This window comes from Opisthorchis viverrini (assembly GCF_000715545.1).
Source record: "Opisthorchis viverrini unplaced genomic scaffold opera_v5_13, whole genome shotgun sequence".
Lineage (NCBI taxonomy): Eukaryota > Metazoa > Platyhelminthes > Trematoda > Opisthorchiida > Opisthorchiidae > Opisthorchis > Opisthorchis viverrini.
This window is the reverse complement of record NW_008751669.1, coordinates 3410691-3431355: the sequence shown is the minus strand read 5'-3', so window position 1 is coordinate 3431355 and position 20665 is coordinate 3410691. Positions and strand designations below refer to the sequence as shown.

General features: G+C 43.4%; 1 protein-coding gene across 1 annotated transcript in view; it reads left to right on the top strand.

Annotated features, from left to right (window-relative positions):
- Positions 1 to 1849: 1849 nt before the first annotated feature.
- T265_01272 (hypothetical protein) overlaps positions 1850 to 20665 on the top strand; it is a gene marked incomplete at both ends in the record, with an annotated part of 72457 nt that continues 53641 nt past the window's right edge. Inside the window, 3 exons of the mRNA XM_009165257.1 lie at positions 1850 to 2083; positions 16682 to 17263; positions 19276 to 19449. Of these exons, the coding sequence (XP_009163521.1) occupies positions 1850 to 2083; positions 16682 to 17263; positions 19276 to 19449 (990 nt within the window). The remainder of the gene's footprint in view (positions 2084 to 16681; positions 17264 to 19275; positions 19450 to 20665) is intronic.

The following is a 20665-nucleotide window of genomic DNA, read 5'->3' as shown; positions in this document are numbered from 1 at the left end:
ATGATCCTATGGTATCTGAACAAAACATATCTGAAGAACACACAACCTGTGAAGAGTCTGAAGTTTCCGTTCCGTACATATTCGCCAATTCGAATACGTAAGTGATGGTTGTTACGCTTCGCTGAATTCTGGATTTCTAGTTTGTCGGGTTGTACCGATATACCTACGAAACTCAATTTTCACAGTCCAGCACCCCAGCATTCCGACAGTCCCTATCCGAACCTTAAATTGAGTATTCAGTTGCCGCACATCGCGTACCAGAAAGGCGGATAGCTTTGATAAGTCCACTAGGAGGCGGCTATTCCCTCTTATGCTCTACAGCAAGGATGGTACCACCCACATATTCCGGGTCGACAGTATTTTTGTCAACAACTACCTGAAGATGGGATCTTAATGCATGCTATCGTTCGTCTCATCACACCTCCGATCGCAAAACTGAGCAGAAAAGAAGAGAGTCGGCATCATTGTTGGACAGCACTTTCTGTAGGACAGCTGTCCGTATATCATCAGTTTCCCGGAACTCTGAGAAAACACTGAGCATATTCTTTTGGCAATATTCTGGAGGCGTTAGTTTTTGCACAGGGAGAAAAAACAAGTCAGCGGAATTGAAGGCGCCTTGGACATCAAGCAGTAGAAAAATCATGGGTCGCTCACACATTTCACTTTCCTGGACCACCTAAAGGAGCTTAGAAGTTTAGTCGACACAACGCCTGCCAGGCCGTTGATCTTGAGTCAATGCTTTGCGTGCCTGCAATGGGGGACAACGGATAAGGGGCACAAAGCGTTTAATCGTGACTGGAGTCAAGCCGGTCTCCCTACGCATGATGGAGTGCGAGCAGATTTGTGAATTTTCAGCATGCATTTTTTTCCCAGTGAATGGAGCTAATCTATGCTGAGAAGCCTAGCAACCGTTTGAGTATTATTTAGGTTCCTTAGTATTAGGCGTCCCCCGAAAACTGGAGAGTTTCGAACATTCTTGCACTTTTGATGGTCAAACTTTCGGCCGAGGGCTTATGAACATCAACGCGATAACATTGCAGTTAGACAGGATATAGTGCCAACCATCCGCCTGCCACAGGACGCATACGATATATTGCATTTCCCCTCGAGTTACAAATATTCAGGTGGATAAATTACTCAACATATGAAATTGTACTTCATCTGAGCTGCTTGTGCGTTGTGCGGTCGCGGTATAAAAGTCAGGTTCGAACGAGAGCTCAGTACAGGGTTGACACACTTGTTGATATCTACTGCATGCCACTCCCCTCGAATTCCCTTAGCAGCAGTTGCGCACCATTTAGATCGTTTGAATTTCCGACCTACTACAAACCTTATGCAATCGTGTTTTCTGAGCCTGACAGGCTCTCTCATCCACACGGGGACTATACACACATCTATTGGTGTTCGCAGGAAGGTCACCGGTATTGGACACCTCCCCTGTGGGGAGAATATACTCTGAACCACTGAACTACAGTACAGGGATTCTTTCGTCTACTCGTGAGTGATCTGCATAGGGATCGTTGGTATTCATAACACAATTGTAAAGATCCGGGCAGCCTTCAGTCGTCTGCAGTGGCACTCCCGACTTATTTATATTTCTATTTCCGCTGAGGCCCGTGACCTTCAAAGTTTCGTATGTGTCAACGGGTATTTACTCTCACACTGTGGGTTATTCGAAATCAGACCGATCTCCTCACTCTTGTGGAGATGGAATTCATCGACGATGAAGACAACATAATGTTGATAAATGATTTCAAGATTAAGTGGTTCAATTTGCTCTCAAGAGTCGACGCATGTATGTAGTCATTTGGAATGTAATTAGAGAAATTTAGCTCCAACTATTGATGAGATGGTATTGAGTTCATTGAATAGTATCGCCAACTTGCTAACATCCAATCGTCGCCTACAAAGAAATCTTGATCTATTATTTCAATATGCGTTGAAACTCAATGTCTTCGAATGCATATTCCGCTGGAACTTTGTATTTACGGGTGCCGATCTGGAGGCATTTAAGTTGAAAGAGCTGCAATTTTATGACACTTTAGTCACTGGAAACGGGAAATATTATCTTCGACATTCGGAGGTACGTCTACCAGTAAACACCAGGGCCAGTGTATTTGCCTGGTTCGTTTAACCTTGTGTGGTGCATGATTTCCCAATTACCCTGGCAGCACACGCAGTCCAAAATAACCGAGTTTTCCGGTTATACGACGGTTATACAACCGTCAAATAACTGCCTTTTATGGTTAACAGGTGGTTATTTGCACCAAAATAACCGTCAAACAACCGTGTTTTCCGGTTATTGCTCGGTTGAATAACCGTCAAATAACCGTGTGTGCCGGTTATTTCCTCGGTTGAATAACCGTTCGCCGGTTATTAATCGGTTAAATAACCGTCAAATAACCGACTTTAACCGCCATATAACCGACTAATAACCGAGTTGTGCTGATAGGGTAGCTTTATTTTTTAGCCGTATTACGTGACCCGGAACGTATTATTTCGGATAAGTCTGGAGAGTGCATTCGACGTCTAGGTTGTGATTTTATGTGCTAACTGCTCCTTACGCTAAAGACTTTAACCCCATATAACCGACTAATAACCGAGTTGTGCTGATAGGGTAGCTTTATTTTTTAGCCGTATTACGTGACCCGGAACGTATTATTTCGGATAAGTCTGGAGAGTGCATTCGACGTCTAGGTTGTGATTTTATGTGCTAACTGCTCCTTACGCTAAATCCTGTTCGTATTTAGTGCATTGGTAATAATGTGACCGGTTGTACGAGGAAATGAATTCGGAAAGGTGCGGTGCGCTGCTGAGGCACCGCAAACTCCTGCGCTTAGTGGTTGGGGTAATTTTCATGGTTGAAACAACTTTTAGTACACAGCTGTTGAATGAAAATGTAGTTATAATAATTGTAAATGAAACATTCGTAATTATTCATACAAAATCTGTCAAAAAGCCTGTCTTTTCGGAAGTAAAAACCCACTCGTGCTGCCAGAAGCAGCCCACAGCAGATACCGAATAGTTGCAGTCAAAAATAGGAGACAAAAATACGCAGTATGACGAAACATGTATTGGAAAACAGGTGCCAAAGGGGGTCGCTGGAGTCACATATTCGTCTATTCACATCAAATTGTACAGTGATATATCTAAGATCGTCCAAGCTTGAACTGAAAACACGGCACAGGAATCTTAAATACCGTAAACCAAGTCCTGTTAGTGGGTGTATGCGTAAAAGTCCTCCCGTAGCTAGGATTAACCAGTACGGTCATGCTCCTGCGGCGTGACGGGGTAAGCTGGATGGTTGGCAAAATGGAAGTACTAAGTAACCGAATCGTGAGATATTTACAGTGATTCCTTTTCATATTGATGGCGTACGGGCGTCGGGAACCAGTTCGATTAGATGTAATAGCCACTGTCAGGAGACGCAACAATCATAATTGTGGGACGAAGTCACAGTGGTAAGCGTTTAGTTCTCGAAATACGCTGAAAGACTTACGATACATTTCCAAAAGTGGGGAGTATCTTGACGCGTCCGGACATGAAGATTACGTGTGCAGGGAACGACACGTTACCAAGGTCACCATTGGTCCCACGCGTTCCGGATAGGAGGTGCGTTGGCGGAGCCTACCAAACACGGCTTAGCAGCACGTAACCAGCGCAATGAAGTAATTCACGACAGAAACATCGTCATTAGATGTACAAAACGAACATTTGAACGACCATATTTGGCCCTTTAGCCATCCTATATATTTACACAGAAACTCCGTATGTTTGTCCTGACAATACAGCAGTGCCTCAGTTTCTCTATTTTCTCCTCATCGCGTAGTCTGCCAGGCTCAGTGCAGGTGTAGCCAACCACGATGCAACAACGGCTTTGATTCACTTTTCAAATGGCGGGTCAACCGAGGTAATTAGATCCGCCTGAAATGTTGAAAAACTATCTGGATAAAATGTATGGGGGGATGAATAAGAATGAGAATTGATTCGTTTGTTGTTGTCCTGTTCTTGGAGAAGCGAATATCTGAGAGGTGGGGCGGTTGCTTTGGTGAGCTGTGGGAGAGCAATGAGATGGTCAAATAGGCTTCGGTCGCCCAGGGAAGTCACCAAAATTTCTGTCTTTGGCTTCAATATTTGTAGCATTCGCCACTTAATTGTCAAACTGCTCTTTATGTTGGATAGTCTGTTCCTTTGGGTATGACCGGCTCTTGATAGACCATGATCTATTGAACAAGATCAAGCTGATGGTTGTTGTCCCGGGTGCTTTTTCGGCATAGTCCCTGAGCACCACTGGTGCTGAGAGCTACACAGCAATGGAATGAGGTATAATTTCTGCCCAACCTCTGTTAAACCAACCTCTGTACTAGCAGTAGACGGCATCATGTGTTCCAAAACCTCGAATGGACCCTAATAGTTCACATTTGTTGACATCAACGCTCTTGTTGTGTTGGCCGAGGCAAAGAAGAAATTGACTTGTGGGAATCCACGTTCGCCAACAGAAACACTGGTCATCAGAACAGGCTATTGGCCTACATCATGGAAAAAACGATGGACGATGTGGGCGGTAGCACTTGGACAAAAAGATATATGCAGGAATCCAAGTAGGTCAAATTGCGTCATAGCACCCGCCATAAAAGCTCTGGATTCAGCAACCAAGGCCCGTATATGATCTATCCTTCTGTGAACACAGCTTTTTCGGTATACCTGAGACGTTATGTATGTGTGATACAGGATACAAATTAGATGCGTTAATTTCGTTTAGCGCTTGATAATCTCCACGAAATCTTGTGCATCCGAATTAACCTTGGATGCCATCTGGGGTAGCATTGTCTTCGGACTGTGGGACGGTGGAATATATCCAAACTCAGAGTACCAGTCACCAGCCTGTGTAAGCGACTACGTTCTGGTGATCCGTGGGTGAAAGTGTAGTGTTCAACCTTCATTGTGTCCCTTGTAGCTCACTCGCGAATCTGGAGAGCCTTGAAAGCTAAGTTGAAAGCTGTTTTCGGTTGCAGTACATCGGCCTGACTACCTGAACGTTGTTTGAGTGATCACCCACCTGGGTGTGCTCAAGGTGATTCACCTGCGGTGGTGGCCAGAAGATCAAACTAATGCAGCAAGTGTATGCCCAAAATGACCCAACAAAACGCCGACGGTCAAGAAAAAATATGGAAATTATGTGGGTTCCGTGGTTAACAGTAAGAAGATGCCCACCGAATAATTCCATAATTGTACCATAGGCATCTGTAGGCGTAAGGAAATTTGTGGGTTGATCACCAGTTCTGAGAGTAACTAAACTGACCATAGCTTTTGCACCGAATAGGTAGTTGTGTGCCCTTAACGCATGGAAGGCTACCCTGAGAGCTCCTGGTAGTGATGGCCGCAAACACGTGCTTCCTAATTCTTCTGCGATGAATGGTGGTGAATGCACGGTGCCCCATAGCATTGACAAAATTTGGGCTGTATTAGCATATGGCGCTTAGCTCCGGGTTGCTGGACCAGATTCCCGGGGACTCATCAAACCTAACGGATGATGGCAGTTTAACGATCTGACTCTTCTAGCTGATCGCGGATGACCGCAAGTTTAGAAGTTAGATTGGCTTACCTGAAACCAATGTCTTTTCTCAGTCTGGCGTGTCAGAATGTGTCAGAAACCATGCTAGGCATACAGAAATTCACCATATCTTACCTGAAACAATTACGCAAGCTGATTCTGATAATGTTCTTTAGTTAGCAATGGCGTCGACAGCTGCCTCTGTGGACATGCCAGATTAAGCGTCGATCAAGTTCTGCATTTAATTGAGTCATCGCCCCATCTCCAGCCTTTTGACATTGCCGCTTCTGAAAAAGTTTTTTGTCGCGTTTTAAGTTTACTGCAAGAGGATGTACCATTTCCAACCACAGGACTCGATATACGTACCAATGAGCCTAATACAAGCATACTCCACTGGAACTTGTTCCAATGTGATCTGTACTTTCTCCGCCACGTACCACTTCATTAGGTCTCCGTTGGGCACTTAGTCTTTTAGAAGAGTGGTAACGCCACGAAGGAGCCTGAGGACCTATATGAAGAAACACTTCTGTCCATTGCAGCGTTCCTGTTGTATAGCGAAGAGCGGCGTCATATTTGTGTAATCAGCACCAGGAGGTGACGGATGCTAGAGTGATTCACGAATAATCTGCGCCGAGAATTTCGGGATTGTTGTCACAGAAATTCCAGCGAATTCGTATGCTTTGCAAATGATGTACCTCAGTTTAAATTATGTACTGGCTTTCTACTAAATCTGTCCAAAACACTCCTTTTTGGATCCGATACTTGACGCGTGAAATCACTGCAGTGGTGCTATAGATCGTTAGAAAATAACGGCCTTCCAGCTCAGCCACCGCTATTAATAGAAAATATCACGGCAGAAATACTGTTGAAGCGGTGGATTTCAAAGCGCGGGAATCAATAGTAAAAAAATACGGCTAATTCGGCGTAAGCATTAGGCATTTACCTACGGCTGAAGATTCATCGGAGTTCTCTTCCAAAGAGCGTGTTGGATGCACGCTCTGTTGGATGAGGTCAAAGTCGCATGTGCTTTTAGAAATTTGCGAAGGCGGTTACAGCGTGTAGTACGGAGCGGCGGTAAACCAGTAATTTGTGAGCAATATGTGAAGAATTCAGAGAACTCAGTCAGTCTGCCTAGGTTGGAAGAGGTACTTAGGTAGCCTTTTATAACCTCAGATACAACCCATTAAGTATTCGCCAGTCTGAATCCTACAGCTGTATGCCGTCCTCAGGTTGACGCGCCGTATCAACCTACAGAAGGCATTCCAGCGGAGCATATTATCATCATCTTTTCAAAGACGGGCTTCTGATACCAGCAAACCAGTTTGCCACCCTTCTTAGCGGTTTTCGGGCCGTAGGGGAAATACCCAGTGACTGGTAGCAGACAAAATCGTCCAGCTCTACGAAAACCCTGAACGTGATATCAGTCTCACTAAAATTTTGACATCTGTTACACGTCACCGACTAAATACGATAAGTGGTGCAGGCATCGAACGGAGGGTAGTCCGCTGACACAACTGCTGTGATGACCATAGTTTCACTGTACGACATTAGCTGAAGCGGTATCACACGGATCGAGGACCAACGTCCCCGTTTTTTTATTATAGCAAAAATTCTTTTGACGCGCTGAAAAGCTGTCTTGCCTGATGGCCATATAAAACAGGATTCCGTTGACCCTGTTATATATGGATACGCCTGAGATGTTTGGGTGAAACGACCACACATTTTGCCATGTCAATTGGAGTCTGCCAAAGATGTCCGCTAACTTTTTTGTCGTCCACTTTTGTGTCGGGAGACATCTTAAGTAGTCTGCGTGACAGTTCCACCTACAATGGAGTTGACCTACTTCCATGGGAACCACTTCAAGGTCTAGTATCAGGCAATAAAATCTTTCCGGTTTTCGTCGATGGAAATGGGGTACAAGATTCGGTCAGTACTCTAAAGATAACTATCCTCTTTTGAACAGAACTTCTTCCTCGCAAAAACGTAAGGCGACTGTTACAGACTGGCGAATCAACGTATATTCACTCTTTTTCAAATGGGACAATGCTCAAAGTAGATGAGACCTCCGTGTATCAGTAGAATTCCCTCAACACTGCTGGCCTAATAAATACGGTAATCGGCCGGATTAACAAGGGTTGAATCGCATCTGCGGGCCACCATGTGTAGCACCGGAGTGGTGTCGGTCTGCCACTCAAAGGACGTGTTTAGAATGCCTCTGTGGAAGCGATGTCCTCGAAATCTGAAAATTCTGGGAGCCCAAGCTAATGTTAAGCTGAGTTATTTGTCACGGATACCTATGAGCTATCAGCCAAGTAAAATCCATGTAAAGGTCCATCATAAGGTATTGGGACTTGAGAGTTATCTAGTCCCTGTAAGTGTGAGTCCAACGTAACACTAAATATGGTGTCTAAAGCATATGTTAAGGGTGCCTAGACATTAGATACATCAACAGAATTTGTTCGCAGAATAATGTGAACTTAACACCGATAATCAGAAATCAGTAAATGATGTGGCGTAGATGACTGAAATTACTGATGGCCTAGCTAGCCTCTGTTGTTCTACAGGAATTTCCTGGACGGAGGCTCAGATGAAGCGACTGATCTGGATCAGAGCTCGTTCTGAACTGGAGCATTGTATTGATCTGTTCACTCACCCATCCTTATTCTCTCATTTCATCTCACATGCTGTGGCACCCAAGCCCCTTACATTGTACCAGAAGTCCATGGACGGCATGCATACATTACATATTTTTGTACATAGGTGGCAGACTGGAATAAAATGTGCAGCGTACTCTTGGTGTTTTGGTCGTTCTATGAAAGACGCCCTTTCTGCTGTTCATGAAGATAATTTGTTGCCGTTCGTTTTTGCTCTTCTGGTGAGCACGTTTCCGTCAAACCGAACTTCTCATTTCAGAGAAATTTTTCTTGGTCTTAGCGGGTTCTTCCGAGCAATGTTGCAGGGTAATGAGTTTGGAATCGGGTAACACACCGTGAGCATTTCGTGCTTTATTAGTGTGTCTTTCAATGAGTCTGTCAGCATTGGCCATAATCCATCATATACTACCAGCTTTCACTTCATCGGCTTTATTGCTTATAAGACAACTTAATCGGCAGTATTGCGTGAAGAAAGGACTGGAACGAATGTGGGAACTTTCTTGTGGACAACTGGCTGAACGAGTGTGGGACTATCTAAAGCTCTTGTATTTCCTTTGAGGTTAACAGATTCCACCTAGCGGTTACGTATTTTGAGTACTCTGTTTACAATGAATAGCTTGTCAGGGCTGTGTAATGTTTTACCGGATGGGGTTTTCTTCCAAGCCACTTTAACCTGACACCCATGTATATCGATCAGTTTGTGTCCAACCCGTAGGGCCTGTCTGTTTATTTAGAGTTAACTATGGTTACAGACCGTTAACAGAAGCAGCCTCTAGGTTTATGGGGTGCTTGGTAAGTTACTTGTTTGTTACTTCGACGCTCTAACTCACGGCCGTTATTTACAGTGGCAGCACTATTGTGTATTACTTGAACAGTTCGAGGTAACCTCGGACAAGACAAGATAATTTGCTCCTTTCTCTAAGCAGATTGTAACACTAATTAAAGCAAGGTAGACCATGATGGTATGATCTGTTCCAGTTGCAACCGCCATGCGGCAGTGAGGCAGTGGTGTTCATCACTGGTGTTACTGACGTTATCGGTAGTGGTCTAAAAGGTAATGACTACATGGTCAAGACTACCAGCTACAAATACTTAATGTTAACACTGACCCCATTTCTTTAGCCCAATCGCTCGATATTTTAAATTTTCAGGATGGATTTCACTCTAATTGAAGCTAATTTATATCGAAAATAAACGGAAATTGAGTATTTTAGATGATCAAACATTCGTTCAGCTTGTTGTCCATAGGAAACCTCGCATATTTATTTCAGGTTGCTGGTTGGCCTGCCTTTCAGTCAATAAGAAAGGTGGAGTGAAAGCTGATAGGATATAGTGCTAGAAAGATGCAGTATTGTGACCGATGCAGGGACTTAGTACCGTCGTCTTGCTAACCTGATAATCATGAGGCTAGTAGTTTGTTTGGAATTCATTAACATACGAAGAGAATTTGGAAATTAACGTGCTGCTCGGATACACAACATGTTGCTTCTGTCTTCCTGGACCGCCATTTTTCACACCCTGTGTGCAAAGTAAATATGATGGTGTTTGCATTACTGTGAGTTGCAATGTGTGTCCACTGAAATCTTCCTTAAGGCCTACTTGCTAGTGTTTGCATGAAGTCCTTCAATACACATTGGATCAAGTTCTTCGTTTGGTGTTTGGTGTCTGATATGCAGTAGTTCAACTTTAAGAAAGATCTTTAGAGAAGAACTGTCGTACTAGGGAACAGTTTCACTGAGTTCAACTTTTCACCTATCATATCCCTTCCGAGTAGATCACTCTGTGGAAAGGCGTACTAGACTGAAATATGATTTCGTCTACAGTGATCCTTTTATTCAGGTTGTCAAAACCAGTATTGCCTAAGCGCATTGTAATAAGTTTATTGTTCGCTTGATCAATTCCGGTGACTGCAACATGTTTTACTCAGCAACGAACGGTGAATGAAGGGAGCATATGTGGTCTAGTTTTACACGGTTGTATCAATGCACAACTAACTGAGCTAGACTGCTAGTGAAGTCGCTAGTAAATTCGATTTCCCGTGTTTTAAATGTTGGCACCAAGCTAACTATTGCAGAGTTAAATTTGCCCATCGTATTGAGTCCGGTTTACCTATACTCGTTGCGCTAATCGACTAAGCGATATTGTCAGTACCTGTCAGAAACAGGCTGTGGTCGAAGCTGAATTTTAGGTCGCCAACTCAATAACTTAATGCGATTTTTTTTTACTGTTGCATGCGATGCACTAATAGTATCCCTGATGGTCTGAGAGGGCGAGATGGCTCAACTGGTTGGAGCGCGAATTTACTAACCGAAATACCCGTGGTTCGAACCCGACCTCTGCCTCTCAACTTCCCCTGTCTAGGCTTGGGAAGTATCCTGGCAATATCCCAGCTCTCGTGCTTCCCTCTGGCAGCATGGCAGCCAGGCACCGGAAGGGTGCTACAGATGAACGATTATATTTAGATTAGCAAAAAACAACTCCATATTTTAGTTCCTTTTGGGTGATTTAACAATAAGGGTAAAAAACAAATCGCTCAAGTGTCGACCGACCTACTTCTCTACAAATCCACCAGTTTAATTTGCAGACGCTGCCTATGGATCTTAACAAATTACCATTGAAGATAAAATTTAGTGTCCGAAACTAATCAGGGTAGCAAAAGCTGTGGCCATTCTCATTCTTCGTTTCGGAGGACCGAGCCCATGTGAAACAGCACCAGTACGTCCACATAATGAAATAGCCATCCCCGGATATTGGAGTGAATGCTATTAGCCGTGCCCATCAAACCAAATCATGGGCGATATAAGATCCGGATTTGTGCATTATATGTTGGTTATTCATTATTTGGGTGAAAAACCGGTGTACAGTGGGGTCGTTCACATTGGACGGCTGTCATGTGCTTCTACGTGTGGACAACATTGGTTCTTCCTCATCAAGTAAATAACCGACAAAACCAAGTACGAGGCCAAATGCACACAAAAAACGCCCAGATGGACATGTGGATATTTTCAGACTGGTTGCAAGTTCATAAGGTTAAAGATAATACTGATGACCTGCCTCTATTGCCCGGACAGGCAAGTCTCAAGTACCGGTGACTTGCTAGAGATGCCCACCTGCTAGACCTGTCTGGATGGCTAAAACGTCCGTACATTCAGTGAGCTATATACTTCGCGGTACGGGGGCACTGGTTGCAAGAGGGTAGGCAGACATGTATCGTTTATGAAAATGAACCCTCTCCATTGCATTGTATTACACCATATTGTATTCTGTTATGTTGTATTCTATTGCATTGTATTGTATTATTATCTCTTCGGTAACAGTGGCCGTTTGTCGCCGGAACACTAGATTACAAGTAAAGCATCCAGTATAAACCGCTGCGTTTCACATGAAGTTACCGCCCAAAATCAAACGCTTCTAAGGAAGAATTTTTCGCGCTAGAGAATGATTTTAGGATGTTCCCTGGGCGTTTCCGTGAAGAGGAGTTATCGTGCCAAAATAGACTTGAAGATTAGACATTCCGAATTGCACATCCTTGTAGAACCCTGTGGTATGATCTGTTCAGAATCCTCTCGGTATTTCCTAATGCGTTCCCCGCGAGCGTATTCGCTTCCAACTGCCTCGGTTTATTAAGCCGTTTCGTAACCACCTGACAACCCTACTCCTTGAATTTCTGCGTGAGTACAGGCTGAGAAGTACCTTCACATCGAAATTTCATTAACACGTGTCTAAAGCTGTGAAAGGGTTCATAGCCACGAGGAGATATTTTGGCATATAGAAATATGACTCCTCGAGGAGTAGTTGATTCCGATTACGCAATTGCAATACTAAACTAAACTAAAGCTACTCTACGTACACAATGGTCTACATTTTAAGTGGGTGAAAGGAAAATCAGTAATGGCCTGGTAGATGCACGTTACCTAAATGTTCGGTTGAAACATCATCTGTCAATTAAATCCGGTTGTTTGGGGGAGTTTTTGTTAATTTTTGATAACATTTTGGCACTGTATGCAGTGAATACTCCTGTTATTCGTAACGTGCATCTACCTACCACTCGCCTACTAGTGCGCTCAGTACAGCTCGTTTAGTTAGTTTTTGTTTATCAGTTCTTCGCAGACTTTTAGCTTTTGTACTGCCCAGCTGAAATCGACTTGGAACCGCAAAACAAGATAATAAATCACGGAAATACATCTTACTATAGAAATAGCAACACTGATGATAACTGGAAACACGATGGAGATAGAATTTTCTCGCGCTACATTACCATATACTTTGGCTACGTTATCCTCAATGTGCATTGTGAGTGTAGTGGTCCCAGTGTATGATGGTGTGCGCCCACATCAATTCTAACCGAGTGAGGTACCGTTGACAAGGATCTTCTGCGGTTCTGGTCTCAACTGTATAGCGTGACAACTCACAATTAAAATCAAGTTAGTAGCATAGTGGACAACCTATAGAATATTTACGCTTGAAAAGTCAGCTCTTTTAAGGACCGGAATGTGCACCAGCTTCGCTTCCGCGGGTCTGTTTCCCCAAGGAAATATTGAAGCGAAAACTACCTCACCTCCCATACAAAATGTCAGACGGGGGTTTTGTTTCCTGGAGTTTATTTTTTGTGAGAGCGAGTACTACGGTAGCCAAATATCTACTTAAACCCGTAGGGGCATAATATTGTTTGCTTTAGCGGAAAGAGATTTAGTGGAGGACAGCTGAAAACAAACAATTTGCTTGTTTTCAGAGAAGTGCGGAGTTTGTGACACAACAGAGCAAGAGCACTTTCTCGAAATAACGGGCACTACCGCTACAGGACTAAATCGGTGCAGAAATGTTAGATCCGCAGACTAGCGGTCCGTTTCTAGTGCAAAGCAAGTGCAAGTGACTTTACTCACTAATTGGTGTTGATCGGAGGTTACGTGATTTTCAGATGATTTATTTGATCAGGTGGAGGAATGTGAACTACCTGAATATTGTACCACCGAATTCCGTTGTTTCTGATTACACTCTGGTGAATATGAAATATCGTTGAAAGTTGACCCCTTTCCAGTGCATAAAGACTTGGTCTGTCCCAGAAGCTTTACTTGTACATTTAGTTAGCCTTTCATAGAATGCTGATAGAATGGGTTCAGATCTCCAGTCAGTATAATAAGTGGATTTCCTAGACTATAGGGGTGCATAGAATGCACAACCAACCACTATCTTAGGACTGGCAAGCAAATACCCGACATTGTGTGACGTGCGTCCGTGCTGCCGTAAAATTGGCCCAAAATAGACAGGAGTCATATCTTTGTAATGTACTACTCATAAGGTTGCTGAAAATCCATCGCGAGCCCACGACCGGTTTCACCCTTTTTGGGGTTCATCAGGTAGGCGCAGTCCCCGGGTTTCCGTCAACCTTATGTTCTACTTGACAGGAGTCAGCGATACTGTTGGTCACCAGAATTAGCAGAGCCTAGTAGTCAAATTCGAGTTCTGTGATTAAAATCCTCGATTTCTCGATAGGCTTTGTGCTCGTTTGCTCCTAATCGCAAACCCACCAAAATAATTGTCTACGTAGCGGTTTTGAAAGTTAGATTGAGGGTATTTTTTCTTGAAGGAAACTACTCGTAAGATTGCTGGAAACTCTTTGACAGAACACAACCCGTTTATCCTTTCCTGGGGCTCATCAGATAGGCACAGTCTGTCTCTTCCTGTGAAAATTTGTTCCATTTGAACCCAAATTGTACGGGATCCGCATATCTGGGGATAGCTGTACAGTTGAGACGTGTTAGATATGCACTTGTGGTGTCTTACAATAGGAAGTAAACAAACTTCGCATTGATTTGCAAATTATCATCAATTCCTGTGAAAATTTGTTCCATTTGAACCCAAATTGTACGGGATCCGCATATCTGGGGATAGCTGTACAGTTGAGACGTGTTAGATATGCACTTGTGGTGTCTTACAATAGGAAGTAAACAAACTTCGCATTGATTTGCAAATTATCATCACAGGCCATTCTACTGCAATCTTCTGTCAATCTTGATAAATCTTGCGTTTGCTCACAAACTTCCGTCATTATATCTGGATAGAATTGCCTTCTACTCTTTTGGGACCAGAAACGCAGAGCACATCTTATCTCTGAATGTCTGATTGCATCTTGTCGTCATTCGTAGTAGCCCGAAAAAACAGGTGTGGAGTAAAGTGTGCGCCCTCGTCCCTCCACCGATGACCACACGGCTATGTGGAATTTATTGATTGATGTCGATGTTTCCTTTTGGAAGTTACGACTGATATGCGTTTCTCTCCTGCCTGAAACACTAACGAACGTTTTGTTGCTTGTAGGCCTTCTACAACAGCCTTCACTGGACTGTAATGGAGCCTCAGAATGTGAATGCAGTAGAACCTCTGGACGCGCTAGCGCCACAACATGATGAACTTGTAGTGCATCCTTCAGTCCCTGTCATCTGGGTTATTACTAATGAATAACTCCAGTCCAGCAGCGTTGCAGGTTGAAGTCACTTAGATTCACTGGCTTATCAGGAACCATTCTACCATGTTTGGTCCCCTAGTTCCCCTCTGAGCTTTAGTACTGTTTTGTGTTGATTGTGATCGTGACTATTAGCCGTGCTGATGTTTCGATTGGGCCACATTTGAGGTGAGAATAACCTGGTCATGCTACCGGATTTTCTTTATTAATCTATGAACTCCGTCTCGTTATTCAGACTGTCACATTCATTAGCGCGTCAAGCACTATTTCTCTGGATGTGACAAGATCGCGAAGTTACTGGCACTGAGGCTGTTAATTATTGCTTCATCCAACTGACTGATTAGGAATTCAGTTACCAACTTCAATTACAGTTCGCCTCCGAATTGAGTTTAGTTGAGATGAATGCGTTCAGCTTCTCTAAGAGGTTCATGTTGATAAAACTGGAGACGGCGCTGCGAAATCCAAATCCACACGAATTACAGCTCACAGTTCACCCTTCTGTTCCTTGACAAGGACTACACCACTAAAAAGACAGTACGCTCTGCCACGCATAGTTTCGCCTCATTTTCTAGCTTATACTATTTCAGTTTGATCCCAAAAGTGTAACACATTCCGGCAAATCTAGGTGTTAAAAGCCGATAAGTGAAAGCCATATCCTGATTCGTGCATCCAGTAGTTTCACCAATATCCAGCCTGAGAAAATCATTGGGATCTTCCTTCCCACTTTCATTATCACCATAGGACGAGACGTAGAACTGTTATCGACCGAAATCTAGTTGCACATACAACATGGCGTTTCAGCTTGAGGAACAAGATAGATTTTTGTACAATTCCGGAACAGAATCACACCCGAAAGATCCATGACCGTAGAACTCTGTTTAGCAAAAGCCTAAGACCACCATGATGGTTTGTTGAGTACTGTGGTGGAATTGGTAGGCAGTAGCAAAGTTAGAGAAATGTCAAATAAGGTTGCCATTTGGTTACCTTCCTCATGCGAAGAAAAAACCAAATAACAGATTACTGCACCGTCGGCGGATTCTCCTGACAGCTAGTACTATGGTAACACAATCAACAAATTCTGTAAGGTTTTTAATTGAATCCCCACTGCCAAATCTATCAATGCCAAATTTTCACGGATAGCCGTATGTGGATATTTTTAGGTCCCACTGAATGCGAGTGCATGCTAGCACTGCTTTCAGTAGTCAGTGATTGTTTTATGGGAGCGAGGTTGGTTGCGTTGGTTATCTGTCTCGTATTCACTTTGTGCTTAAAATGTGCTAAACGATAGTGTGCCATCATCCCTCTCTTCTTGTTTCGTGCCGTTTCAAAAATCTTTCCATCTTTCTTAGTGCACTGAATCCTACGTTATGGATATTTTATTACAAACTTTAGCGGTTTTGGAGGTAATACAGTCCGAAAAACGACGCACTCGGAAGCTTGGTCACAATCGAAAGGGTGACACGATCTCGCCAAACTAATATGGTACGGTGTGACGCACACAGCTTACTGCGACTGAATCACTTGATCACCTTCCTGTTTCACTGGAAACCACTTACTCTGTGCTTGGAGTGCGCCAAAAATTTTGCTAAGGGCGTGTAACATACGAGCTGTATGAAAGGTCCCTGAGTGTTGTCAATCAATACAACAGGCAATAACCTATTATTCAAGAGATCGGGCAAGCCAGTCTCATCGGTCGAACCAGAACATGTTCCCTTGATTAGACGTGTTAGCTCAGGCGCGTTTAGCCTCCGCTGATGAACTGATGGTAACATACTTATCGCGCAAATCCTTGGACGGTGAAGGATATACCACTCCAAACCACTGGTCGATATGGTCTGGGACCTGTGAAATAATCCGACAGTTTAGATTAAGCTCAACTCCATCATCCGAATCAGTCAGGCAGCACAAGCTTTTGTCACAAAATATTGTTACCAGTCTGACGAATTTTTACCCGTTCCACTAGTTGACCATGTCTGACTCAATGTTCCCGCTTTTTCTGTCCTTTTCTTGTAGTTTGCCCTGCCCGTACTGGCAACCCTTCATTATTGTGCCATCCGATCATGTTTAGCTGTAGAGCGAGTTCTCCTGCGCACACTGAATTCTATATGTGCAGCACTGTGCTCTCAGTCTCCGGAGCCGATTGTCACCAATCACAATCCTTCGCTGGGTGGTGAGAATCCCGCGCATTTCGAAAATGATGGGTTGCTTTTCTTTCGGCGTTTGTGTTTGGGTTTGATGGACAGCAATGAGGTGAATGGCCGTAGATCATCTGCTGAACTCGACGGAGCTGGTCAGACTGTCCTACCTTTGGTCAACCAAACCACAGCAAACAGTTTCAAATTGAATGACTATGTTGACTGGAATATGGCCGCAGAATCGAAATCCAGTTATCTAGCGACTCAGACTTCCTTGGAGTCCAGTATTCACGAAAAGGCTCCAAGTATCGATTCCATCTTTGATCTCCTTGTACCATTCGTATTTCGGGAAGGCGAACTTGGATGGCAAGCCAGAGATGCCCTACTTCTGGTCTCAACCTACTCTTTGAGAGATGAGGGATTCAGCTATGCTGTTGCACAACATTCTTCAGTTTGTCCAGTAAGTATTCATTAAACTGGTCTTGAAAATTTTGCGGTAACTCGATTGCTTCCAGTAACAAGTAGTTCTTAGCACTGATTTACTTTAGGACCGATGGGGAAATTAGACTTCGCTTGAATGGATGAGTGATTTTCATTAAAATTCTTTTGCTAATGAAATTACTATCAAAGCGGAACGGTTTTTAGGTACTAATCAACAATTGTCATCAGAATCCCTAAACAGAGCTTGAAAGAATATCCATCAAAGTCACTGACATGAAAATGAAAGCGTTATTTTTTGTTTACGGTAACCCAGCACTATTCAGAAAGTCGTAAATAGCCTATTTTAACTTTCTCACCTTGGAAACTTTGTAATTCGCTTTGCTGAAATTCTAGCTTGAATCCAGTTTGCGGGCTTTCTGAAACCTCTCCACCTCAATTTCATAGCGCACTACCCTTGGGTTTTGTGGTAATGGACCGTAGCAATTTACGTCCGGCTTACTGGTATGTTTCTTACCATCTTAATCATTTTAAGATCAGCAATATAAGTTGGCCCTCGCGTGATGGGATAGAAGTTAGCTTTTGATGAGGTTTGATGCCTGAACCAGTTTGCTCCTCATATCGATATGCGCTCTCTTTGTGTCTACACTAGGCGGTGGGAAACAATGACAACTCTTCCGCTATCGGATTGCACCATTCAATTTCCCTATCGCAGTTGGGAAGGCACGACTGCTTTCGTATGTGTTACTGGCAAGTTAGTGGTACTGGGTGAAATCACAGGTTGTGATGTACAGTTCAGATTTTGGAAAAGGAGTGTTGTTACTCATCCCAAGGAATACATAAAAAAGGGAATTTCCTCAACAAGCAAAGCAGTGGATCACATTTCTTTCGTCAAAGTACAGCACATGCTCCGTCGTATGAACTGGACTAGCCAACTTAAATCCACGGTCTCAGGCCGACTGAGAAGCTGTAGAATGCACGAAGATGTAGACGTATGTAACGGAAACACTGAATTCATAGCTGTTCTGAAACTAAATGAGGGCAACAGACAAAATGCCATCTAGCTAGGGTTAGCATATCAGAGTGCGAATCACAGAAGTTTCGAGGCCAGACGGCCGGAATAATTTATCAGGAGTCCTCACATTAGGACGACAGTACTTTTGAGGGATCCTATACGTTTACAACTTCCGTTCTTCACTGTTTGCTGGATTGACGTCATTTTTATTCAGACGTGTTAATCACATTCTGTGTTTGGGCTGGTGCTTAAAAATTGCTCCATCGTGTCCATCATCGGTGGATTTATGGCGGAAAGCACGAACCGTCTGGTAATTTTGCAACGGGATGCATGAAGCACACCACACTATTCCGAAAGCATTCTGAAGAACACAAAGGCAAACATTTTGGTGATTTTTGTAACATTCTTGGGCGGAATAGAGACTCGAACAAGAAAATTTGTACTTGCTTACTATCCGTCAATTGGATGTGGAAACCGATTTACGCTGGGTAGGTAGCTATTTCGCCCTATTTAGTAGTTTGACAATTGTGTTAGTGAACAAGTCAGGGGTGCTGTTTGATTGAGACCGCTCTAAACTGTGCCCATCCTTCCGACGAGATTCTACACATCCTTTCAATGCTTTGCCGCGAGGAAATTCGGTATTCTTTGTCATAATACGAATGGGGTGAAATCTACCAATCTACAAGGATCTGCTTCTTGTGAAAATTGTGAGTTCGCACTAAACGAAGAATTTTCCACCCATTTGGTTATGCAAGCAGTTCAGCAGCAATGTGATGATTTGTATTTTCAAATATTGGTGTCCGTTAGGTTTTCTTTTTAGTGCTAAGGATTTTTCGTACAAACCTATAAGAAGAAAGATGGCGTTTCTCTTAACGGCTTTTTCCGAACCGCATTAGCTCCCATATAGGTATATTTCGCGGTATGCGAATAAGTTTGATCTAATTACGTGTCATTCTTAATTAATCGTCCAATGCGGTGTTAGTACGATCTCACTGTAACCTTTTTCTTGTTATGCTCAGGTTCTGGCAACCGGTTTGGCCACGTTGTATGCGGAACTCCCTCGTCGGTTGGTGAATAATAACCTACCCGAATCGTGGCCGAGTTTGATGCAAACTCTGGATGAATATGAGCAAAATTCCCCCAAGTTTTCCGAATTTTTCGATGCCTTGGAGTTTTGTCAATCAGTCTTAGAGGTGAGTGTTATGCGCTTTAGGTTACTGCTTTGTTTTTCCACAAGAAACAGACGGAGTTCTTTTTAGGTCCATCGCAATATGTGATTTCCCCATGAGTTGTAGAAGAATTTGAACTGTAAATATACAGAGAATGTTTTCGTAACTGTTTGCGGCTGTCACAATTTATTTATTTTCATGTTATCTTGATTGGATGTGACTTAATCACAATCAATAGGGTTCCCACTCAATTTGGTTAGATTGGTATGGTAACTCCACGTGGCTGAAGTGTCTGTGCTTCGCGGTTTTGTGAAGAAGGTATAGAATGTTTTAACTGTGGATGGTAACTGTTTATGCTCTAACGGAACCCGAAAACTAGTTGTATGAACGAGAAAACAGAAAGCACTAACAATGTCCGCTTGTTGAGTAAAATTATTACAATAGGTATATATATGCAAACAAGGACTTATCGTTTTGCAGGTACAGTTTGATAAATCCTGTTGTAAATGCGGATGCATGTTTCGTGTCTTCTTCGCTGTTGTAACAGCCACACGTAGTCCTGGATATCCGTGAGTGAAACGGCGTAAAAATCCTGAGCGGCTCTGCTCCGAGCTGGGCGACGCGCGAAGCTCTGTTGCGTTGTGTCGTGTTGCTGTGCTGGCATCCTATTTGTAGGATGTTTGCGTGTGTGGGGTTGTCAGCACATGACTTTTTGCTACCGTATCAGACGGTAGACAGTCGATATCGCATGTGTATCGTGGTTTGTACTATTAGGGAGAAAAACTAGGTCTTGGGATGAAGGCCTCGACTGTGAGCTGTGTAGTCAAGTTAGTCACGATTGTAGCGTGATTTGTGAGTGCAGGGAAAAAAATAGATCTCGTGATCCAGCGAGTGGCGGTGACCGGTACAATCATGTATGTGGCGAAAGGGTAGCTACATAACTAAGAGACTAGTGGCTCTAATGTGTTATATTTGCCACGACTTGTTTTTTGAACCCTGTCCGATGTCGTATCCCTGCATCCAGATTGTCTCCAGATATATGGTTATTTTAATGACCACTGATAGCCCTGGAGCAACGCAAACTTCTGTCCGTTCACCTCACTCCGAGGAACGTGATTAAAGGAAAAGCTCTAATGACGGAGGAATAGTATTGCTTTTTTTACTGCTCTACAGAGGCTCCTCAGTTGCTCCTCGTATATCCCAATGTTCTCACTTCCTTTCTTTGGGAAACCTGATAGGT